At 36.5% G+C, this 20,499-nt stretch overlaps 2 protein-coding genes across 4 annotated transcripts; one reads left to right on the top strand and one right to left on the bottom strand.

The window, feature by feature from the left end:
• Positions 1–965: 965 nt before the first annotated feature.
• LOC123309278 (uncharacterized protein C7orf50 homolog) lies at positions 966–2,703 on the bottom strand. 3 transcript variants are annotated; one of them, XM_044892310.1, is made up of 2 exons: positions 2,564–2,703; positions 966–2,423 (listed from the first exon to the last, which is right to left on the bottom strand). In XM_044892310.1, the coding sequence occupies exon 2, from the start codon at positions 2,406–2,408 to the stop codon at positions 1,683–1,685; it is 726 nt and encodes a 241-aa protein (XP_044748245.1). In that variant the 5' UTR covers positions 2,409–2,423; positions 2,564–2,703; the 3' UTR covers positions 966–1,682. The 3 variants fall into 3 exon arrangements, with proteins under 3 accessions (XP_044748245.1, XP_044748244.1, XP_044748246.1); XM_044892309.1 differs by having other exon boundaries at positions 966–2,416; positions 2,564–2,688; XM_044892311.1 differs by having other exon boundaries at positions 966–2,429; positions 2,564–2,659.
• A 266-nt stretch (positions 2,704–2,969) lies between these two features.
• On the top strand, positions 2,970–19,982 carry LOC123309885 (myotubularin-related protein 6). The gene is made up of 11 exons (XM_044893184.1): positions 2,970–3,135; positions 3,204–3,317; positions 3,387–3,707; positions 3,867–4,127; positions 4,182–4,314; positions 7,940–8,172; positions 15,447–15,697; positions 17,178–17,306; positions 17,366–17,492; positions 17,558–17,854; positions 19,706–19,982. Exons 1-11 carry the CDS (start codon positions 3,112–3,114, stop codon positions 19,829–19,831), a joined length of 2,016 nt encoding a protein of 671 aa, XP_044749119.1. The 5' UTR covers positions 2,970–3,111; the 3' UTR covers positions 19,832–19,982.
• Positions 19,983–20,499: the final 517 nt, after the last annotated feature.

Raw genomic sequence — 20,499 nt, 5'->3', positions numbered from 1 at the left:
TAGACATGTAAAAAAAAAATTGTGATAGATTCATGAAAGAATTTTTTCGCAGAAATTTGAAAATTGTGTTCATTCCGAAAAAGAAATTCAATTTGGCAACCGAGAAAAAACACGAACATTCCAGGTTTTTCGCCATTATGTGAAAAAAATTTCCGGAGTTCTTCACCTTTACTGAATTGAACGCTCAAAAATACTCAGATGTGACCAGAAACCGTTACTCTGAGGTCAATACATAACTGACCACACTCATTAGAATATGCACAATTGCTCAAAGATGACCTTGAACACCCTGTATCTCGCTTATGCATCGAAAACGGGGTATATACAGGCTGATTCATAACTATTGGGACATAGGTAAGGGTAGATTGTTTGGACCAAAATATGGCAAAAGGACCAAATATACCTCGATAAAATATTGCTGTGGAAAAATATAGAGGGCGTTAAAGTTGACTTTTTTTCGTCTTTCGCTAATAATTTCACTGTCTATTTTTTCATCCGTTTTTAAGAAAAACACAATTGAACAGTTCAGAGCATCGGAAGGGGATTTGAAGTAACGATTTATTTATTTATTTCGACGATAAAGCATATTAAAAACAATGTAACATAAAAAGAATAAACTTAAATTAAATGTTCTACATGGCCTTCTCCGACTTCTATGCCTTTTCTAATTCTTTTAATAAAGGACTCTCGAACTTCGAAGAAAATATTATTCTGTCCCCTTATAAAAAATTCAACTTTATCACCCTCTATCTTTTTCCACAGCAATATTAGGTATATTTGGTCTTATCGCCATATTTTGGTCCAAACACTCTGCCCTTAGCCTATGTCCCAATAGTTATGAATCACCCTGTATATGTCATAAGGAAAAATGATTCTCCTGGTGTCATTTACCGACCATATATGTTGGTCCAGTTTATGAAACACCTTGTAAAATAAAGCTAATAATATAATATAATAATGAACAGTTATAAAAAAACCTTTGTAATTTTATTATTCAACAAAATTATGTACAAACATCACTTCCTAAATAACAATAACTTAATTAGAATATAGGTCACCCCATTTTATTGGTCAAGGTTTTGTTCTACACTTGCTTTGTACAGAGACTAACAATTTTGCATAATTTGAAGATTAATTAAACTGAGCTTCTTCTTAACGTTCCAAGAAACTGATCACCAGAAAGGGAGCCTTTTACTGGCCTAAAACCTTTCTGTGGTATAGGAAAATGCACCTATAAGAAAATATTTCTGGAGAAGAGAAGAGAAACCCTGTAGGAATCTTCCAAGAATGCATCATTACAAAAAAATCCTCCAGAATTTTAAAACTGCCAAGAAGTATTTGGATCTGGGTAAAAATAAGTTACACCTCCTCACATTGTTCTTAGAAAGCATAAATATGATGAAAATGGGTTCATCAGAAACTGACAAGTGTAGATTCTTTGGGGAAGAGGAGGAAACTCCTGTTCACCTGGTTACAAAATGCCTGGCCATTGCAAACCTGTGCAAAGAATGTCTTGGACAACAAAATTATAGGAGGAATAAGGCCTTGTAGCCCTCTCAGATACTGGGGTTCAGTCCCATATGGGATTAGAGCCTGGTTATAAGATTCTCTTCCTCACTTCTTCTACAATTTGGTAGTTTGAAATGAGAATGGCAAACTCACTTCAGACCTCAACAAAAAACTCACTGCAGGCACTGGACAATATCTTTTGCTCTTTTGAATTTCATTTGATCATTCAACTCAATTTCTTCATTCTCGATTATTTTTATAGCCTCATTAATTACTTTCTCACGCACTTTGCCTTTCGAATTATTTAAATAATCAATAAGAGTTTCCCAATATTTTTCATCTATTTTGCCAGAATCATATATATTCTGAACTAACCAAACCTGTCTCAGTTTTTCAAATTTCCATTCTGACCTGGCATGTTTCCATTTGGACAAATAATTTAAAGCTTTCTGTTGAGACTCATTGTCAGATTCTTTCTTTTTTTGGTCTAACAGTTGCTGATGTTTCGTTCGTTTCAGAGCTCGTTTAGATAAGGATTTCTCAGATTTTTCAACCTCATTTTCCTCGATATTTGTTACAGCAGGAGTTTCCTCATTCCTCTTTTTTTTCTTGGCTTGTAAACCATCTGCCTCATCAACCTTTATATCCGCTAGATCCTCTTCCTTCGAGACTTTTTGTTTTCGTTTTTTGGGTTTCTTGGGTGGGATTTTAGCCCCACCGATTGCACAGTCTTCTTCTAGTTTGTTCCGAAATGTTTTTGGATCAGATTCATTTCCTTTGGGCTCTTGGGATAGCAGATTTTCTGCTACATCTCTAGTTACAATTTCTTCGGTGAAACCAATTCTTCTGTTGTGGCCCCGATTCCGTTTCTTCACTGGTTTTTGTTCTGAGTGAACCATTATATCTCCTGAAATCTAAAACTTGATATAGTATAACAAATAATTTTTCTTCAATTAAAAGAGTACTGCATAGGTGTTGAAGCTTTGTACTCAAGTTGAGGTCAATGTTTTTCATGTGCAAAAGATTATACTTATTTAGTTGAAATATAACCTACCTGTATTGTTTAGGAAATTTCGGTTAGAGGGCTTCTGAAGAGATTCTTGTAACATGTATTTCTAGTTTGTCTCTGTAAAAAGGATCTGCTTGCACAAGCACAACAGTTTTTACTTTTTAGGTTATTTCAATTTCAGAGGTCTATGTTTCAGAGGTTATTTAAATGTTCTGTGGTATGAGGAGGCCCAAACCATAGACCTAATAATAATAACATATCAGTTCAGTGAACTAATAACGAAAAATATTATTATTAGATTTATTATAATTGTAGATATAGAAATATCTCCTTGGTTTCTCCCAACATGGAAACGTCGGTACGGGTATGAGCCAGATACAACTCTTCGTAGGAAACGTCAAACGTCAGTTAACTTAACCTAACTCTTGGCAAAAATAACACAGAACATCAAATAATAAATATATTTGACAGTTCACTTCAAAAAAACATGAAAACAGTTTTAATTATTTAATTTCGCATTGAATTATATGTATAATAGTTGGAGGTCGGCTATATTTAATATTAAACATTAATCATTCTCACTTTGGTTCTCGATGGAAATCATAAAGACCCCAAAAGTAAGTTCAAATCATGTCTCATTTCCAACAAAAATTCAATGTTCAAGTTTATGAATATCTCATTGCAGATTGAAAATGTTCGAATGTTGGATAGATATTCAAAAACTCCTTCACAAGGAACATTGTATTTAGCGGCAACGCATTTAATTTTTAAGGATCCTGATGAAAAGAAGGAAACTTGGGTAAGTCTTCATTGAAAATTTGTTTTTGTACACCATGGTACTTACGACCTAATTTTCAATGTTTTATAGATACTCCTGATGCATATTGCTAATGTAGAAAAACTCCCACTTTCTACTACAGGATCGCCCTTATTAATCAGAACAAAAACTTTCCTTTCTGTAACTTTTGTCATACCTAAAGAGAGGGATTGTCATGATGTATTTACTGCTTTGAATCAGTTGTCTCAACCAGCGAATATTGAGGATTTATACTGCTTCACATATACTGTTAGTGTAAGTGATTCCTCCAAATCTAGAGGATGGGACTGCTTCAATTTATTAGCAGAGTACCAAAGAATGGGGGTGCCTAATGAACATTGGAGTCTAACTGAGCTTAATAGAGAATATAAGGTGAAAGAAATATTATTAATATTGTGGTGTTACATTTTTTGTCTGAGTTAATTCCTCTGAATAAAATGTTACAATCAGTAAATTGTTCAGTATTGAAGAAACAAACAAGATGATTTTCAGGGTACAAATATATTGATTTTTAAGAATAATATTTTTCAGCTTTGTGATACCTATCCAAGGCACCTTTTTGTTCCAAATACAGCAAACAATTCAGTTTTACTTGGCAGCTCCAAGTTCAGAGCTAAAGGAAGATTACCAGTACTATCTTATATTCATCACAATAAAGCTAGTATATGTAGGTGTAGTCAGCCTTTGTCAGGCTTCAGTGCTAGGTGCTTGAAAGATGAAAAAATGCTTTATCATATTGCTAAAACTAATACCAATTCAGCTATTATGTATGTGGTGGATACTAGGCCAAAGGTAGGGAAATATTTTGATTCATTTGACAGAGGTTAAAGAGCTTTTTTTTCCTAGATCAATGCTATGGCGAATAGAGCAGCAGGTAAAGGATATGAGAATGAGGCTTTTTATGAAAATATAAAATTTCAATTTTTGGGCATTGAAAACATACACGTGATGAGGAGTAGTCTGAATAAGGTAGTTGAAAGTAAGTATTGCTTGTTTCTTTTTATGGTTTGCAGAAATGGTTGTTATTTCTGCTTTTCTCTTTGAAGCTATTTTATTAACAGTCTATTATATGATAATGAATATAACATATAACATTAGAGCTGGAAGTAGAAATAAAAAAATTCCCCATGGTATGGAAATATGGGTTCAAAAATAACGAATCTTTAAATGAATGAACATCCCTCATCAATACCAACATTCAAAAACCAACACACACACACATAGAGATTCTAATAATATGTTGGATTCAATGTGGATAGCTGGTATTGCCAAATCCATTCGAACATTTTCCAACTGTTTCCCTAGGAATCGATCTTTTTGAAAATTTGTCATAAAATACGAAAATTTCAATGGTTAGGGTGTTTAGGGAGAATAACCATAGTTTATTGCATCTAATGAATGGTCCTGTGGAAGTGACTCAGACTCAGAGTCGTCAGATATTTCGCTGTCTCTAACGCCAGAGTGTATTAGTATCTTAATAAGTTGCTCTCTACTAATTCAGAAAGAGAGAGATTAGATCTACACTTCAGCTTTAGTTACATTTGTTAGTAGTCAGTGATCTGAATCCAGATCAAGTCTCCTTCATGGCGAGGCACTTCTACGTGCGGTGCCTCCACGTGCATTGAACCGAGGCCTTGTGGCCTCATTTTTAATCCCCTTTTAGTTGGAGAGACTCACACTCTGAATCACGTCAAAAATTGCCACAAGTCAACACAGAGGAGTCCATTTCACAATAAAAATAGAGAGTATTGTGTTTAATAGGTGTGTTATCCTTAACTGTGTAAGCTTACTACATGTGGACAGACATGTGTTCAACAGTTTCATCATTACAGTCCTCATTCACAAGAAACAACCAGTAATTCCCATTTTCCTTTAATGTTTATTGAACAGGACGCCTGTCACAAGTCTCAGCTGTTTCCTCTCAAGGCCAGGAGTTTTTTGAACTCAGGCTTAAAGGACAGTCTCTCAATGTGGAGGCTGTGGAACACTTCCTGTGTTCCATTTGGAGGAAAATTTTCTGTCTAGACATATCATAAAGAAGTTCTTGACAGATGGACAGCGCCTGTTTCGGACTAGCAGAAGCTTAGCGAACCCTCCACTGAGGAAGTATGTCTGTCTTCACGTTTTCAAGAACCCCTACGTCTACCGGACTCCAAATAACTTTTAAGATCTTCACTAGAGCCGAGTTATTTCGGAGTTTCCCTTACTTATTATGAGTTGACCTTTATCTCAGAAAAGGATGTTCCCTGACTGTCACAGCATACGTAGATATGTTTTCCGTAGTATCCTGTGCAGATATCCTTCAGTATGCAGACAAGAAGAGCATACAGTTCAGCCTAATACAGTCCTTCCCTAGGGGGATGGACTCGATAGACTTGTTAAAACAATGTCTCACAATCCCCACTCCAGTCCCTGTGGACAGCATCGGTGAGCACTAGGGTTCACGGTTCAAGGAGTTTGGTGAATATCATAGATTTCCATTAAGGCCCGGCGCAAATAGAAACGCAGGTTGGTGAGGTGACGCAGGGTGACGCAGCTTTTTCCTGCGATGCACGTACTATCTGACAAGTCACTGTCACGCTTTATTTGCGCAGTCTTGGTCTTTTCTATGTTTTACAAAAACTCACTCTGCGTCACCTCACTAACCTGCGTTTCTATTTGCGCTGGGCCTATCCCTATAGGGTTCGTCAAAGCAGAGGCTGGTGCCCGCGCAGTCCACTATCACGCCGTTGTCTCTGTTCCCAGATCCGTCGTCATAGCACAGCCTTCTGAAGGAATAGACGGCTGTGGTCATAGCCATATCCCGTAAGAGCGAAATGTACAGGCTGGACAAAATTCGTTGTCTCCTGAGAAATCTCGAGAACTATAGCAGCTAAAAGAAAACGGATGGCATATTTTCGAGCTCTTTTTTCCAGACGAATCCAAATCTGAAAATAGAACCGGCCTATCATTTTTAGATTTTGTGTTATAAAGAAAAATTGAGATTTTGACGATTTCGAAAAGTTCTCATGATTTTTTTGTCTTTGAAGTTACAGATCTGAAACTTGATCCTTCTCAGGCACTTTTATACGTAAAATCTACTGACAAAAGATTTTTTTCCAATTCAAAAATAACAAATTCAATAAAAATTTGCATTTAAAAAAATGAAAGTTCGCCTAATGATTCGAAATGAATATTTTGAGCTAGTCAGTAGCTTCTACTTAAAAAAGTGCCTGTGGAAGCTTCAAGTTTCAGATCTGTAACTTCAAATACAAAAAAATTATGAGAATTTTTCGAAATCCAATTTTCTGCTAATAACTCCAAAACGAAGAATCGTAGGAGGCTACGATTTTCACCATGCTTTGTTTCTGCGAAAAAGAGCTCGGAAATGTGTTAGTTTTCTTCTATCTGCTGTAGTTCACGAGATCCCTTCAGTAGACAACCAATTTTTGCCCACCCTCTACAGGGGGTAATCCTAGTAGACACTCTATAGCTGACGTAGAGATAGATCTCAGAGCGCCCGTAATGCTCAGGCAGGCTTTCCCCTGGCATTTAATCATAATGATGCCTACCAGAGATATGTAGGTTAGGATACGCCTCACCACCATAGTACACAGCTAGTGCTTAATGTGTGGTTTGAAGATCCATCCCTCACCAAGTACTTTCAGAGTATAACAAAAGATCACCTTAGCCTTATATTCAATTGAGTCTCAATGTATTTGTTCGACAGTAATTTGCGATTTAATATCACACCAAGATATGGGGGTTTTATAGCTGAAGTGAACCAAGTCCATTCAGCCTAGTTTTGAGATGAATGACTTAGAAGTTGTTTATCACCAATTAATTCACAAGTGACTTCTTTAGATTTTTGTCACATTACACAAATCTAAAGAAGTCACTTTTGAATTAATTGGTGATAACCAACTTCTAAGTCATTCATCTCAAAACTAGGCTGCATGGACATGCTTCACTTCAGCTATGGACCCCTCATATCTGACTTGCTTGTATAGAGTGAACCCATTCCCAAACAAAGTACGAAGCTTTATGTTGCTGGGCACCCTTCTTCTCCTAGTATAAAAGGCAATTTACCAAGGATTGACTGAGAGTTAATTTTCTAACCACCATGGCTCAATCACGTGCAGAGCGTTCTGCATCAGATCGAAAATGACACATAACACTGATTAACTTACCTGTAATCAAAAAGACAAAGTCAGCCCACAGCAACGAACCCTCAGCCTTTGCCATCTAGACCAAAGGGAAATTTTATTCTTACTATACTTGATGTTTGAAAATTCAATAGCAAGATTCCCGAGGAGTATTCACAAGACGAAATAATACTCCTTTGTCCATAAACATAAACACGTCGGTTCAAGATACGATTTTCTTCATAAAAGTAGTCAAAGCCCGCAAATTCTCCTTTCCGTCGGTTTGTTAAGAAATCCAATTAAATCTAGAGAATGTCGTTTTTTTCCCGATAACGTCGCAGAAGACAATAGTTATTAAATCTAAATCTAGTCTTACCAATGGAATTAGCTATTATGACAATTTTCATTGGCAAAATTGGTGCGCACTGAGTGAATACAATACAAAAAGTGTTGAATCTGAAGGTTCATTTTTACTTTCAGCTTGCGAACAGAAAAATCCCACAATGAACAGTTTTCTCAGTGGGATGGAGTACAGTGGTTGGCTGAAACATATCAAATCGATATTGGATACATCTTGGTTTGTTGCTCAAGCAGTTGAGGAAGGAGTGACAGTTTTGATACACTGCTCTGATGGATGGGATAGAACTGCCCAAGTGTGTTCTTTGGCATCCCTACTACTTGATCCTTTCTATAGAACATTGAAGGGATATCAGGTACAATAAAAGTATTTACAGTTATTAGGTCTGATATTTTTCTACAGCCATTAATGATAATTGGGATAATTATTATTTATTAATATTTTGTTAGTATTCGACATTAAATATACAGGCTTTAAATGAATACATACATAGTTGCGAAAAAAAGGGGTGAATGCTTGTAAAAAAATAATATGGGTATTCAATTTTTCTACTGGGATTGCGAAACACGTGTCGTGGTTAAACAACCCCCGTTATAAATTTGTTTTTAGTTCAATTATGGATGCTTGATAAAGACTTTGATGACATGAAAAATCATTTCTGATAGTATGATATGAAATGCTACATTTATAATCAATAGGTTTTTTCTCATGTATACACATTACAAATTGTTGGGCGTGTTAGTCGGACCTACCACCGCTATCAAAGAGGTCTATTGTAGCACGCAAACAAGTCGATTTAAGATTTTGATCCATCAGTAAACCATGTGGGTGACGTTTTGTTCAGATGATTTACGAAACTCATTGCACTAGCACTGTCAGCTATGACCGTTTCAAATGGCGTTTCGTAATCGAAGATGATAACATCCTATGGTTTTGCCAAGAGGTTTGAGTCCAGTCTGGTTAGGAGATTCCTGTTAAGGGATATTCTAATTGCTTCCAGCAAGTTGCATTCCCTATAGGGGAGGCAGATCAAGTATGACCTCAAGCGCTGCTGTAGGAGCTGTGCCCATAGCTCCCGTAACACCAACACAGGCCCCCCTTTGCAGTTTCTGAAATCGGTTGCTTGTGGTGAGCTCTTCGGTTTTTGTCCACCACGCTAGAGACGCATAGGTGACAATAGGGCGTACTACCCCTGTGCATAGCCACAGTACCATTATCGGTTTCATGTCCCATGTCTTTCAAAAGAGTCTTTTGCAAGCCCACATGGCCGCCGTGGCTGTGGAAAGAGTCTTATCCATGTGTTCCCTGCAGTTGAGTTGGCTGTCCAGGATAACAGCGCTCACTGGAGAAGTTGAGAGAGTCTGGCCATTTAGGACCGGAGCTCTGAGATCGAGATTCCTTTTTCTAGTGAACGGAATCAGTGTTGTCTTCGAGGGATTGACAATTAGCTCTTCCTCGCACCACTTTCCGATAACACAGAAAGCAAATTACATCAGGCTGTTTAGTGGGCCCTTATGTTTGCCTCTAACAGTCACCACTATGTCGTTGGCGTATGCCTGTAGGTTAAAACCACCTATCGTGAGCCTCTCCAGAAGACCATCCACGACCAGACTCCACAGCAAGGATGATAGTACCCCTCCTTGAGGGGTGGCACGTCAGCACGGTCAGTTTTCCCCAGGTAGGCTGGGACGGTTTGCCCTTTCAACATAGCTGATATCTACTTAACTGGGGAGGGTTCTATCAATTTCCGTTTAACTGCATTTCATATAGAAACATGTAGTGTTATATTTTTCATAGAATTTTATAAGATGTTATTAATTTTCAATTGTATAGTAGCCATTTGATGTTTCCAAGGTTTTCAAAAAAAAAAGATTGATTGAAAAAATATATTTGACGACTGATGACAGATTTTTCATTTTTGACCATATTTTCGACCTTCGACCGGATATAAAGCAATTATTTACAGGTAAAGACTCTAACATTGGACCTTCGACCGGATATAAAGCAATTATTTACAGGTAAAGACTCTAACATTGGTCCTTCGAACTTTTTGAAACAACCAGCACTACGGTAGACAAATTATGGATACGAAGTCAGATAATTTGAGACGAAGCAAACGACTTCAAGCTAAAGAAGCAGTGAGACGAGCTGCCGCAAGTGAAGGTGAATTAAAATGCGACAAAGCAGAAAGAAGAGGATATTCAGCAAAAGACGTGGAAGACCAAGAGATGAATCATGTGAAAGTCACGAAATCCAAGTCAAAAATAAGTCAGAGCAGTATAGCATCAAGGAAAAGACGAGCCGAAATCGAAACTGCTATACAGAAGAAAAAATTAGAGCAAGAAATGTTAGACCTACAATTAGCGCTGAAGCTGACCGAAATTGAGGAAAGTGAAGGGACGAGCGAGTCCAGTTCTAAGCAAGATGATAATTCCGAATCGATACATGAGTCATTGGAGCCCAACATGGAAGAATGGATGGACGGACGCCTTCCATGGAATCACGGACAGGACCCATATTCGATTGGGAGAGAACAAGATAAGTACAGGACTGTCAAAGGTAAAACGGATAAAATGAAAGCTGAAGAGAAGGTAAGAGATTACAGTTTTGACAGAAATCTATCTACTCCTTCCACCTCTCGAGATGAAAACCCAATTACTCTTCCACAAATAACTAAGATCATGACAAGACAATCTCTGCCGAAAGAATTACCGATATTTGATGGAAATCCTCTTGACTGGCTCAAATGTTGATCACAGAAATTTTGAATAAACTGCCTATCTCTTACAAACTTTTATGGATTGAACATATTGCTAAAATCAAAGTTGATATTAAATTGATCGAATTATCGAATTGGTTGGACGAAAAAGCAAATGCAATAGCACAAATTCATGTTCCTAAGTTTGACAAACAGCAAAAGTACAAGTTGAATCGAGATGTCACTTTGACAACTTCAGATAAAATTTCGAACAAAAGATGTTTTTGTTGTAACAGAGAAATTCATCCATTGAGTTCATGTGCAAAATTCAAAAATTTGTCAGTGGATGCTCGATGGTCTCTTATAACTGAAAAGAAAATATGTTTTTCTTGTCTGGCACCTTTTCATAATATCCGACAATGTCGAAAGAAACAAATATGCGGCATCAATGACTGCAAAAGACCACACCATAAACTTTTGCACAATCAGTCGAGAGAAAACAATTTAGTTCCACAAAATAGTAATGCCGCTGAAACCAATTGCCGTGTTTCTGATAGCATGAATGCACTCATGAAAATTCTACCAGTTATTTTGTGTCACAATGGTAAAGAAGTCGAAACATACGTTTTATTGGATGATGCTTCTACAATTACTCTAATTGATGAAGAATTTGCAAACTCTTTAGATTTGAATGGTCCAAAGCAATCACTGTGTTTGCAATGGACAAACGAAGATATCACTCATCATGATAATGATTCTAGGATAGTGAGCTTCACAATCAAAGGGAAAAATAACGGATCAAAATTCCAGTTACGTCGTGTTCGTACAACAAAATTATCTTTACCCCACCAAACTGTAGATGTGAACAATTTGCGAAAAAATTATCCCTATATTAATGACAAAGTGATTGCAATGACGAATGCCCAACCCAAAATAATTATTGGGCAGGACAATTGGCCGCTTCTTGTCAATAGAAAATTAGTTGCTGGACCCTGGAACGGACCAGCAGTGAGCAAAACGCTTTTAGGTTGGGTACTTCACGGAAATTTGAAATACGGCGAGAAAAATCCAAATTCAGTGTGTCATATTCAATCTTTCGACATTTTCAGAGAAAAAGATGACTTAGATGTTCTTCACGATCTTGTCAAAGAACAATGGAGACTAGAGAAAATTGAAAATTCTCAGGAATTGGCTCCATCACCTCTAGATCGAAGAGCACAGAGGACTTTGGATACTACAATGAGAAGAGTTGGACAAAGGTATGAGACAGGACTATTATGGAAAAAAGAAGACTTAGTATTACCAGAAAGTAAAACGAATGCCTTCAGACGACTTCGCTGTGTCGAACGGAAAATGGATAAAGACAAAGATTATGCAGAAATGTACACTAAAAAATTTGAAGAAATGGAAGAAAAGAAATACATAAGACGACTATCAAAGAGCGAGATTGAAGAAGATTCAAATAAAATTTGGTATCTGCCCCACTTCGGTGTAATCAATCCAAATAAGCCCAATAAATTGAGAATCGTTTTCGACGCATCGGCAAAGAGTAATGGTATAAGTCTTAATGATTGTTTGTTGACCGGACCAGACCTTTACAATTCTCTACAAACAATACTTCTGAACTTCAGGATAAAGCAATATGCTTTCACAGCGGACATAAAAGAGATGTTCCTTCAAGTCAGAGTAAGAAAAGACGATTGTTATGCACAAAGAATACTTTGGAGAGGCATGAATAGAAAAGTAGAACCTGATGTCTATGAAATCATGGTTGTATTTTTTGGCTCATCCTGCGGACCGTGTCTGGCTCAAGAGGCCAAAAATAGGAATGCCAGAGATTTTGCAGAAACCTTTCCTGAGGCTTCAGAAGCTATTATACGTCATCATTATATGGATGACTATTTGGGAAACGCAGATGAGTTGGAAGATGCCAAGAAATTGGTAAGAGACGTAATCTACGTTCATGGACAAGGTGGCTTCGTTATATGCAACTGGATTGCCAATGATGACAGAATTCTTGAGGACGTGGACATGGATCTTGTAGCACAAGGTCATAAGAAATTAGATAGTAATAATAAGGACATGGTGGAAAGAATTTTGGGTGTGTATTGGAATCCTGTAGAAGACACATTCTGTTTTCAGACAAAATTCAATAAGATCGATCGAGATATTTTGGATAACCGCAGAAGACCAACAAAAAGGGATATTTTGAAAATTGTTATGTCAGTTTTTGATCCTTTGGGATTCTTGGCAAATTTCATCGTTCAAGGCAAAATTATTTTGCAAAATATTTGGAGAAGCAAAATTGGGTGGGACGATGAAATTACCCATACTCTCGAAAATCAATGGCAAATGTGGTTCTCAGATTTGAAGAATATTTATAAATTCAAAATTCCAAGACAATACTTCTCGTTGAATCGTCATAAGAGTAATATTCAATTACATGTATTTTGTGACGCCTCCGAGAACTGTTATGCAGCAGTTGCCTATATAAGAGTTCAAGAAGAACAAGCAATCCAAACCAACTTTGTCACCGCTAAGACTAGAGTAGCTCCGTTACGACCCCTATCAATTCCCAGACTGGAACTGCAAGGAGCTTTGATGGGTGCACGTTTAGGAAATTATTTGAAAAAAGAAATGAACTTGAACATATCTTCTGTTTTCTATTGGACCGATTCAAGAACAGTTTTACATTGGATAAGATCAGAGGCACGACGATTCAAAGTATTCGTCGCTCAAAGGTTGGGAGAAATTCAGGACATTACTAATATCGCTGAGTGGAGATACGTATGTTCGAAAGAGAATGTAGCTGATGATGCCACAAAAAGAAAGATTTCTTGGGACAGTCAGCGATGGATGAACGGTCCTGATTTTCTGCGGAGAAATCCTGAAGATTGGCCAAGAGAGGTAGAAACTGAGAACTTCGGAATAGACCCAGACACTTTGGAAGAAAAGTTCGGTAATGTTCTCATTATTTCAACCAAAGCAATTTTGTCTACACCTGATGCTCTAAGATTTTCGAAATGGCAAAGATTGCTTCGAACTACTTCTTATGTCTTGAGATTTATCGACATTATGAAGAGACAGTGTACAGGAAAAGGAGAACTTTCGGTTGAAGAGATCAACAAAGCTGAAAACCTTCTTTTCAGAAAAGTACAGGAGGAATCTTTCATGGAAGAAATAAATGCATTGATGCAAGGTAAACCCTTCTCATCGAGTAGCAGACTCCGAACACTAAATTGTTTTTTGTCGGAACAAGATGGACTTTTGAGACTTGCTGGGAGATTAGAAAAATCCGAATTGAATGTACAGACAAGGAAACCTATCATTTTGGATCCACAACACAAAATTACGAAGCTTATAGTCCAAAAATATCACGAAGATGTTCACCATCATGGACAAGAAATAGTGATTAACAATTTGCGACAAAAATTTTGGATTTTGAGGTTGAGACAAACCGTCAAAAGCATTTGGAATAGTTGCCAGCTTTGCAAAATTCGACGTGCAACCCCAAGAATTCCAGTTATGGGTCAACTACCAGAATGCCGTATTCAACCGACTATCAGAGCCTTCATCAAAACAGGTATTGACTATTTTGGGCCGCTGGAAGTCACAGTAAAAAGAAGCCGGGAGAAAAGGTACGGAGCTATTTTCACATGCATGACGACTCGTGCTGTACATTTAGAAATAGCTCATGACCTGACAACCAATTCCTTCATCAATGTTCTTCGACAATTCGGCTGTCGGAGAGGCTTTCCAGATGAAATTTATTGTGACAATGGTTCTTGTTTTAAGAGTGCTGAGAAGGAAATTACCGAAGAATTCAAGAAAATTGAGAAAAAAGAAATTTTGGATTTCACTGTGATGAGAAAAATCAAGTTTTTCTTCAACCCCCCTCTAGCACCACATACGGGTGGGAGCTGGGAGAGATTGATACAAAGTATCAAGAAAATAATGAAAGAAATTTTGAAATGCAGATATCCGCCAGAGCATGTACTCCGGACAGTACTTTTAGAATGTGAAAGCATTCTCAACTCCAGGCCATTGACTCATGTATCACTTGATTCGGACGATGCAGAAAGTTTGACTCCCAATCATTTCTTGATTGGACCATCCAATATTTCACCATCATTCACCGAATCTGTAGAAAAAGACTTAAATTTGATGTCTTCTTGGAGAGCTGCACAAAGGTTAGCTGATATGTTTTGGTCAAAATGGTCAAGAGAATATTTACCTACGTTAATCAGAAGCAGTAAATGGTATAGAGACAATGGAGAAAGAAGCATACAACTGGGTGACGTTGTTATAATGGTGGATCCAGATGGACCTAGGAATTTATGGCAGAAGGCTGTTGTTATCAACGTCTACCCAGCAAAGGATGGGAAAATAAGAACAGTGGATGTTAGAAACTCCAACAACACCATTTATCGAAGACATGTTGCAAAACTTATTGTTTTAGATGTTAAGAAGTAATTGTCATTTCCCAAGTCAATTACTGGGTGGGAGAATTGTTATATTTTTCATAGAATTTTATAAGATGTTATTAATTTTCAATTGTATAGTAGCCATTTGATGTTTCCAAGGTTTTCAAAAAAAAAAGATTGATTGAAAAAATATATTTGACGACTGATGACAGATTTTTCATTTTTGACCATATTTTCGACCTTCGACCGGATATAAAGCAATTATTTACAGGTAAAGACTCTAACATGTAGGTTATTATCAAAAGCACTCCCAATGTCTCCAAACATTGCAAGCAGAGTCTCCTTTTCAATAAAGATGCCTTCCACCTCTTTAAGAAGATGATGAAGGACGTTTACGGAAGGTCTACCAGCTCTATAGGCAAATTGTTTGTTATGGAGCTTTAAATTTCCCCCCTATACTGTTATCCATTATTTTCTCCATGGTCTCCATATGTGTCTGTTTTTCAGACACTGATCGAGAAAGATTGGCTGTCATTTGGACACAAATTTTCCGAAAGATGCGGCCACATTCAAACAGACAGCAAAGAGATCTCTCCTATTTTCACTCAATTTCTGGATGCGACTTGGCAGTTGATGCAGAACTTTCCTTGTTCCTTTGAATTCAATGAACACTTTCTGCTTACTCTACATGATCATGTTCATTCTTGTCAGTATGGAACCTTCATTGGAAATTGTGAGAAGGAAAGGATTGAGCTCAGGTAAGTGAATGATATCGCTATTGGCGATATGGGCTCATAGACATAGAGACATGGTCATTCACATAGAGGTGGGTGCGGACCAATCAAAATTCAGTTTCTCTCTGTCACTTTTTTGACAGTATTTCATGCATAGATAAAAAGGGAACACACAGTCCATGTCTCTATGTCTATGAATGGGCTCCTTCAGAAAAATTACTTTGTGTGAATAAAATGCTTATTGTTGTTATTGACAAGCGTCAGTTCTCGCAGAACTATAGGCGCTAAAAAATTATCAGGAAATCCGTTTCAGAAAACAATTTAGAGTAGGTACGTAAAAAATTCTTCTATTATGGAAACGCCCTGTATATATAAAATTTTGAATCTATCACATTGATAGATTATGTGCATCTACGTTGAGAAGTTCATCGATTTTGGTGGAAATCGAAAAAACGGTTTTTGAGTTGATCAAATTAAAAAAAAATGTGAGCTCGCTACAATTTTTAACGAATCGATGTGAAAATTAGTGCTTATCTAAATCGTGAAGCTTCTTGATTTTGATTAGAATTGATCTAGCCACTCTCTAGCCTCATGCAAAAACATAGGAAAGTACATATATAAATTTATCAGTGAACAGAGTTATTGGGGTATCAGCAGTTTTTTAAGAAAACTCTTTTTTTGAGCTCGAGCTTTCGAGATTTATTCTTAATTTCTTCATCAGGAGCACTAAAATTCAAAAAGAAACATCAAGAAGACACGATAATACGACATTGATTTAAACTGACTGAAGGTGGAAAGAGAAATTCACAGGAATTGAGGTTGCTACAAATAAGAAAACATTTCTTCTATCTTGGAGTCTCATGTATAGAAATTTAACAATCCTATTTGATAGTATATAACAGTTCCAGTCTTCAATAACAAATATTTTACCAGTAGATTCTTGAGGTAAAAAGAAACACTTTTTTCCTATACCATTTTTTTTCCGATTCGACCTTGATAAAAAGATACAGCTATTTTAAGTTTTCATAATCCCTGGAGAAACAAAATGAGCTTAAGAATAACAAGGTAAATCTATGACACTACACATCTGTGGATCTTTTAAACAGAGTTGCTTTCAGCCACTTAACCGTTTGCGGGATAGAACTAAAAAGAACCATTTTTTATAGTTTTTTAACAGCCTGTATCTTTTAAACCAAGCCGATTAGGAAAAAATGATCAAGGAAAAAAATTTTTCTTTTGACCTCAAAGATCTACTGTCAAAATGTTTGTATAAGTCCTAGACTCACCCTGTATATGTTCCAAGATCAAGACCGATAAGCGTGAGAGTGCTTAAATTTATGGCAAAACCCCTATCTGTAAGCGCGGGTGTTTTTTACTGTAAACTTTTTCAAGACAGCCGTCAATATCTCAAGAAATATGGTAATGTATTTTCGGATTCAATTCCGAATTCATATTGACTTAATATTGTGGTGAGCCATAAACATCTTTCATTTTTCTCTTCCAGATTGAACGAGAGAACATATTCATTCTGGGGTTATGTAGAAAATAATGCAGAGGAATGTTTTAATCCTTTATATTCTATAGATGATTCGCCAGGTCTGCTAGTTCCAAATTTATGTCCTCAGAACATAAGGTAGGTGGAGAAAACTGGCCGGGGAAATCGAAGATGGACTTGAATGATATTATTTATAGATTTTGGCGTGGAATGTACTGTCGCTTTGAAAATGGTGTACATCCGAGAGAACCTCAGGAGGACTTGGTTCTAGCCGCTTATGATCATACCAATTTATTGGAAAATCATTTCAAATTCCTTTCCAAGGTAAAAATATCAAGAGATCCAAAACCCTGCTTGGTCGATGATATAGTTTGTATTTTATTTTTCAGAAATTAACAGGACTGAGGAATATGATAATGAAGAAGAAAAATCAAACCAGAGAAATATTAAATGACCATGTTAATGTTGTGAATAATAGATATTTGAGGAATAATTCCTCGAGTGCTATGGAACCCACCCAGGAACATCCTTTAAAAATTGATTTCAAAGCAAGTGATTCAAGAACGTCCGATGAGGATGTAGATGGAATTGAAAAGGATCTCGAGAATGTGGCAATAGACTGGAAATTGATGAATAGGGCCACTGAATGCAGTTGTTCATCTCCATTTGATAATTTAAGTAAAAAGGTTAGTTTCTATCAGTTATTTTAAATTTCAGTTGTATACCAGGTGATTTATTCAACTTGGCAGAAAAAAGTTGTAGATAGAAATGTTTGATACTTCTAAAGGGCGCACCCGGTAGTACTGAACTACGCCACCCTGTAGGCGAGGAAGGAGCAAATTTGAAAACTTCAGCGGCAACCCCAATTTTTTATGCCGAATCAAATTCTATGTATTTTTTTATTATTTGGGATAGATGGCGTTGTACAGGGTGGGCAAATTTCGATGTTTTAGCACTACAGCTTCTAAACCAGAGGAGATAGACAAAATCTGATACCCCATTCTCGTTCTCTTTTTCTGAGAAACTTACAATAGTAGTAGTCATTTTTGGCCACTTTCTTTTGTTTTCGAGTTATAAGCAAAAAGTGGAAAAATGGCGATATCGAAATAAATTTATATCTCCGCTAATACTGATGATAGAGCTCTGAAATTGAAACATTATACAGGCACTTTTTTACGTAGAATCCAGTGGCGTGCTCGCCTTTTTAGCAGGATTTTTAATTACGAAGCAATGACCCAAAGTTATGTTTTTTTAAATGGAAACACTAGTTTTGTGTGCAATTTTTTGAAAGCTTAATTTTTACTGATTTCAAAAATATATAACATCATATGGTTGGTATCAACATAAATAATAGAAAATGGTCAAAAACACTTCTTCCCAATATTTCTATGGTTTCAACTTTTGACGAACACAGAAAAATAGAGTTTCCTATAACAAAAGCAGTCTCCTTCCGGCAATGTCATTCTTTCTATGCTCTTTACCAATTTTCATAAAATTTGAATTAAGATATATTTCATAAATTTTCATAATAATGAAAGGACTTATAGAAAAAAACACTGGTAATCATACGACGCTATATTTTTCTATGCTCATCAAAAGTTGAAACCATAGAAATATTGAGAAAAAAGGTTTTTGACAATTTTCTATTATTTATATTGGTACAAACTATATGATGTTATATATTTTTGAAATCAGTAAAAATTAAGCTTTCAAAAAATTGCACAGAAAACTAGTGTTCCCATTTGAAAAAACATAACTTTGGGTCATAGCTTCGTAATTAAAAATCCTGCTAAAAAGGCGAGCACGCCACTGGATTCTACGTAAAAAAGTGCCTGTATAATGTTTAAATTTCAGAGCTCTATCATCAATATTAGCGGAGATATAAATTTATTTCGATATCGCCATTTTTCCACTTTTTACTTATAACTCGAAAACAAAAGAAAGTGGCCAAAAATGACTACTACTCTTGTTAGTTTCTCAGAAAAAGAGAACGAGAATGGGGTATCAGATTTTGTCTATTTCCTCTGGTTTAAAAGCTGTAGTGCTAAAACATCGAAATTTGCCCACCCTGTACACGCAAGGATGGGAATAAGAGGAAAAGCAGAAAAAACAACGAACATTTGTCAAAGTAGGTTTCAAATTACATCACGTATTCGAGAAGAGAACGTCTCCACATAAATGGACGCAAGAATTTCCAATTCGATTAGTCATACCCCCAGAAGGGTTGGTACTTTTTGCCAACCCTTCTAAATTGATCCCCAGGATTATGCGGATCCACGGTGTTAATTTTGATCAAAATCGATCCAGCGGTTTTCGAGCTTTTTCCGGAATTTCGAGTACCTTTGAAATTTTGTGGCTCGTTAGGTGTCGGAACTTTTCGAATGAATGTCACTTCAGGTTATTAAAGAGAAAATGCTCTTTTCACAAGAAGTGACGAAATAAAAGTGTTGATATCCGTGCAATGATAATTATGCTTAATTTTAGCCCGTTCAAAATAAACTAGTTGTGTGATTTTGATGTGATGAATTTATTTCCAGAATTACTGCAGAAAATGTGGTGAGGTCTTTTGTATGAGATGCATTACAAAAAAAGAAATCCCTGGACAAATTGCACAAACTCCTATACCCATATGTAAATCATGCTGTGAAAGTTTGGAGAGTTGAAGTGAGAAGAATTCCAATTTTGTGATAATTTTCAATGTCAAATTTATTTATTTGTTATAAATCAATTTTAAATGATATGATATAGGTTATTTATACATCGAATGTATTGAATGAAATTAAAGCTATTCAATAATAATAATTCTTGTTCAAAGTTGTATTGGATTAATTTTACAAAAAAGCCATATTTCCGGCTAAACCGTCCTAGATGGACGGTAGAAGTAATAAATTAATTAAAACAACGTTTCAAAGGGCTAACAACCCAGGTCTTCCTGCCCATATACAGATTTATATTCTACATATTAAGAAGAAAAATCAGTTTGAACTTTTAGAGAAGCGATTACGTTTGTATGATAAAAGAGTGGTTTTAGTTTTTCAGCATAGCGTTATTGTTTAGTGAATTTTTCATTCAATCTATGGGGGAATTCTATCTCAAACGAGCCACGGGTGTTACGGATTCATTCGCCAGCCAGAACCAAGACACCCTTAACGGGCAATGAAGTCGGGATTCAGTTTCAAAACTACGGGATTTCAGGTTGGGGAAAACAAAACACAGTGTTGGGAAACGGTTCTCTACTCTGATTTCTGCTTCCAACGGGTTTGCACGCCGGCCAGAAACCGTACTTCTAACGGAGAGAAACCTAAAAGGATAAGGAAGCAGAGTGAACAAT

The sequence above is a fragment of the Coccinella septempunctata genome, chromosome 3 (genome assembly GCF_907165205.1).
Source record: "Coccinella septempunctata chromosome 3, icCocSept1.1, whole genome shotgun sequence".
Taxonomy (NCBI): Eukaryota; Metazoa; Arthropoda; class Insecta; order Coleoptera; family Coccinellidae; genus Coccinella; species Coccinella septempunctata.
The sequence above is the reverse complement of the archived record's forward strand: the minus strand, read 5'-3'. Positions and strand labels throughout refer to the sequence as shown.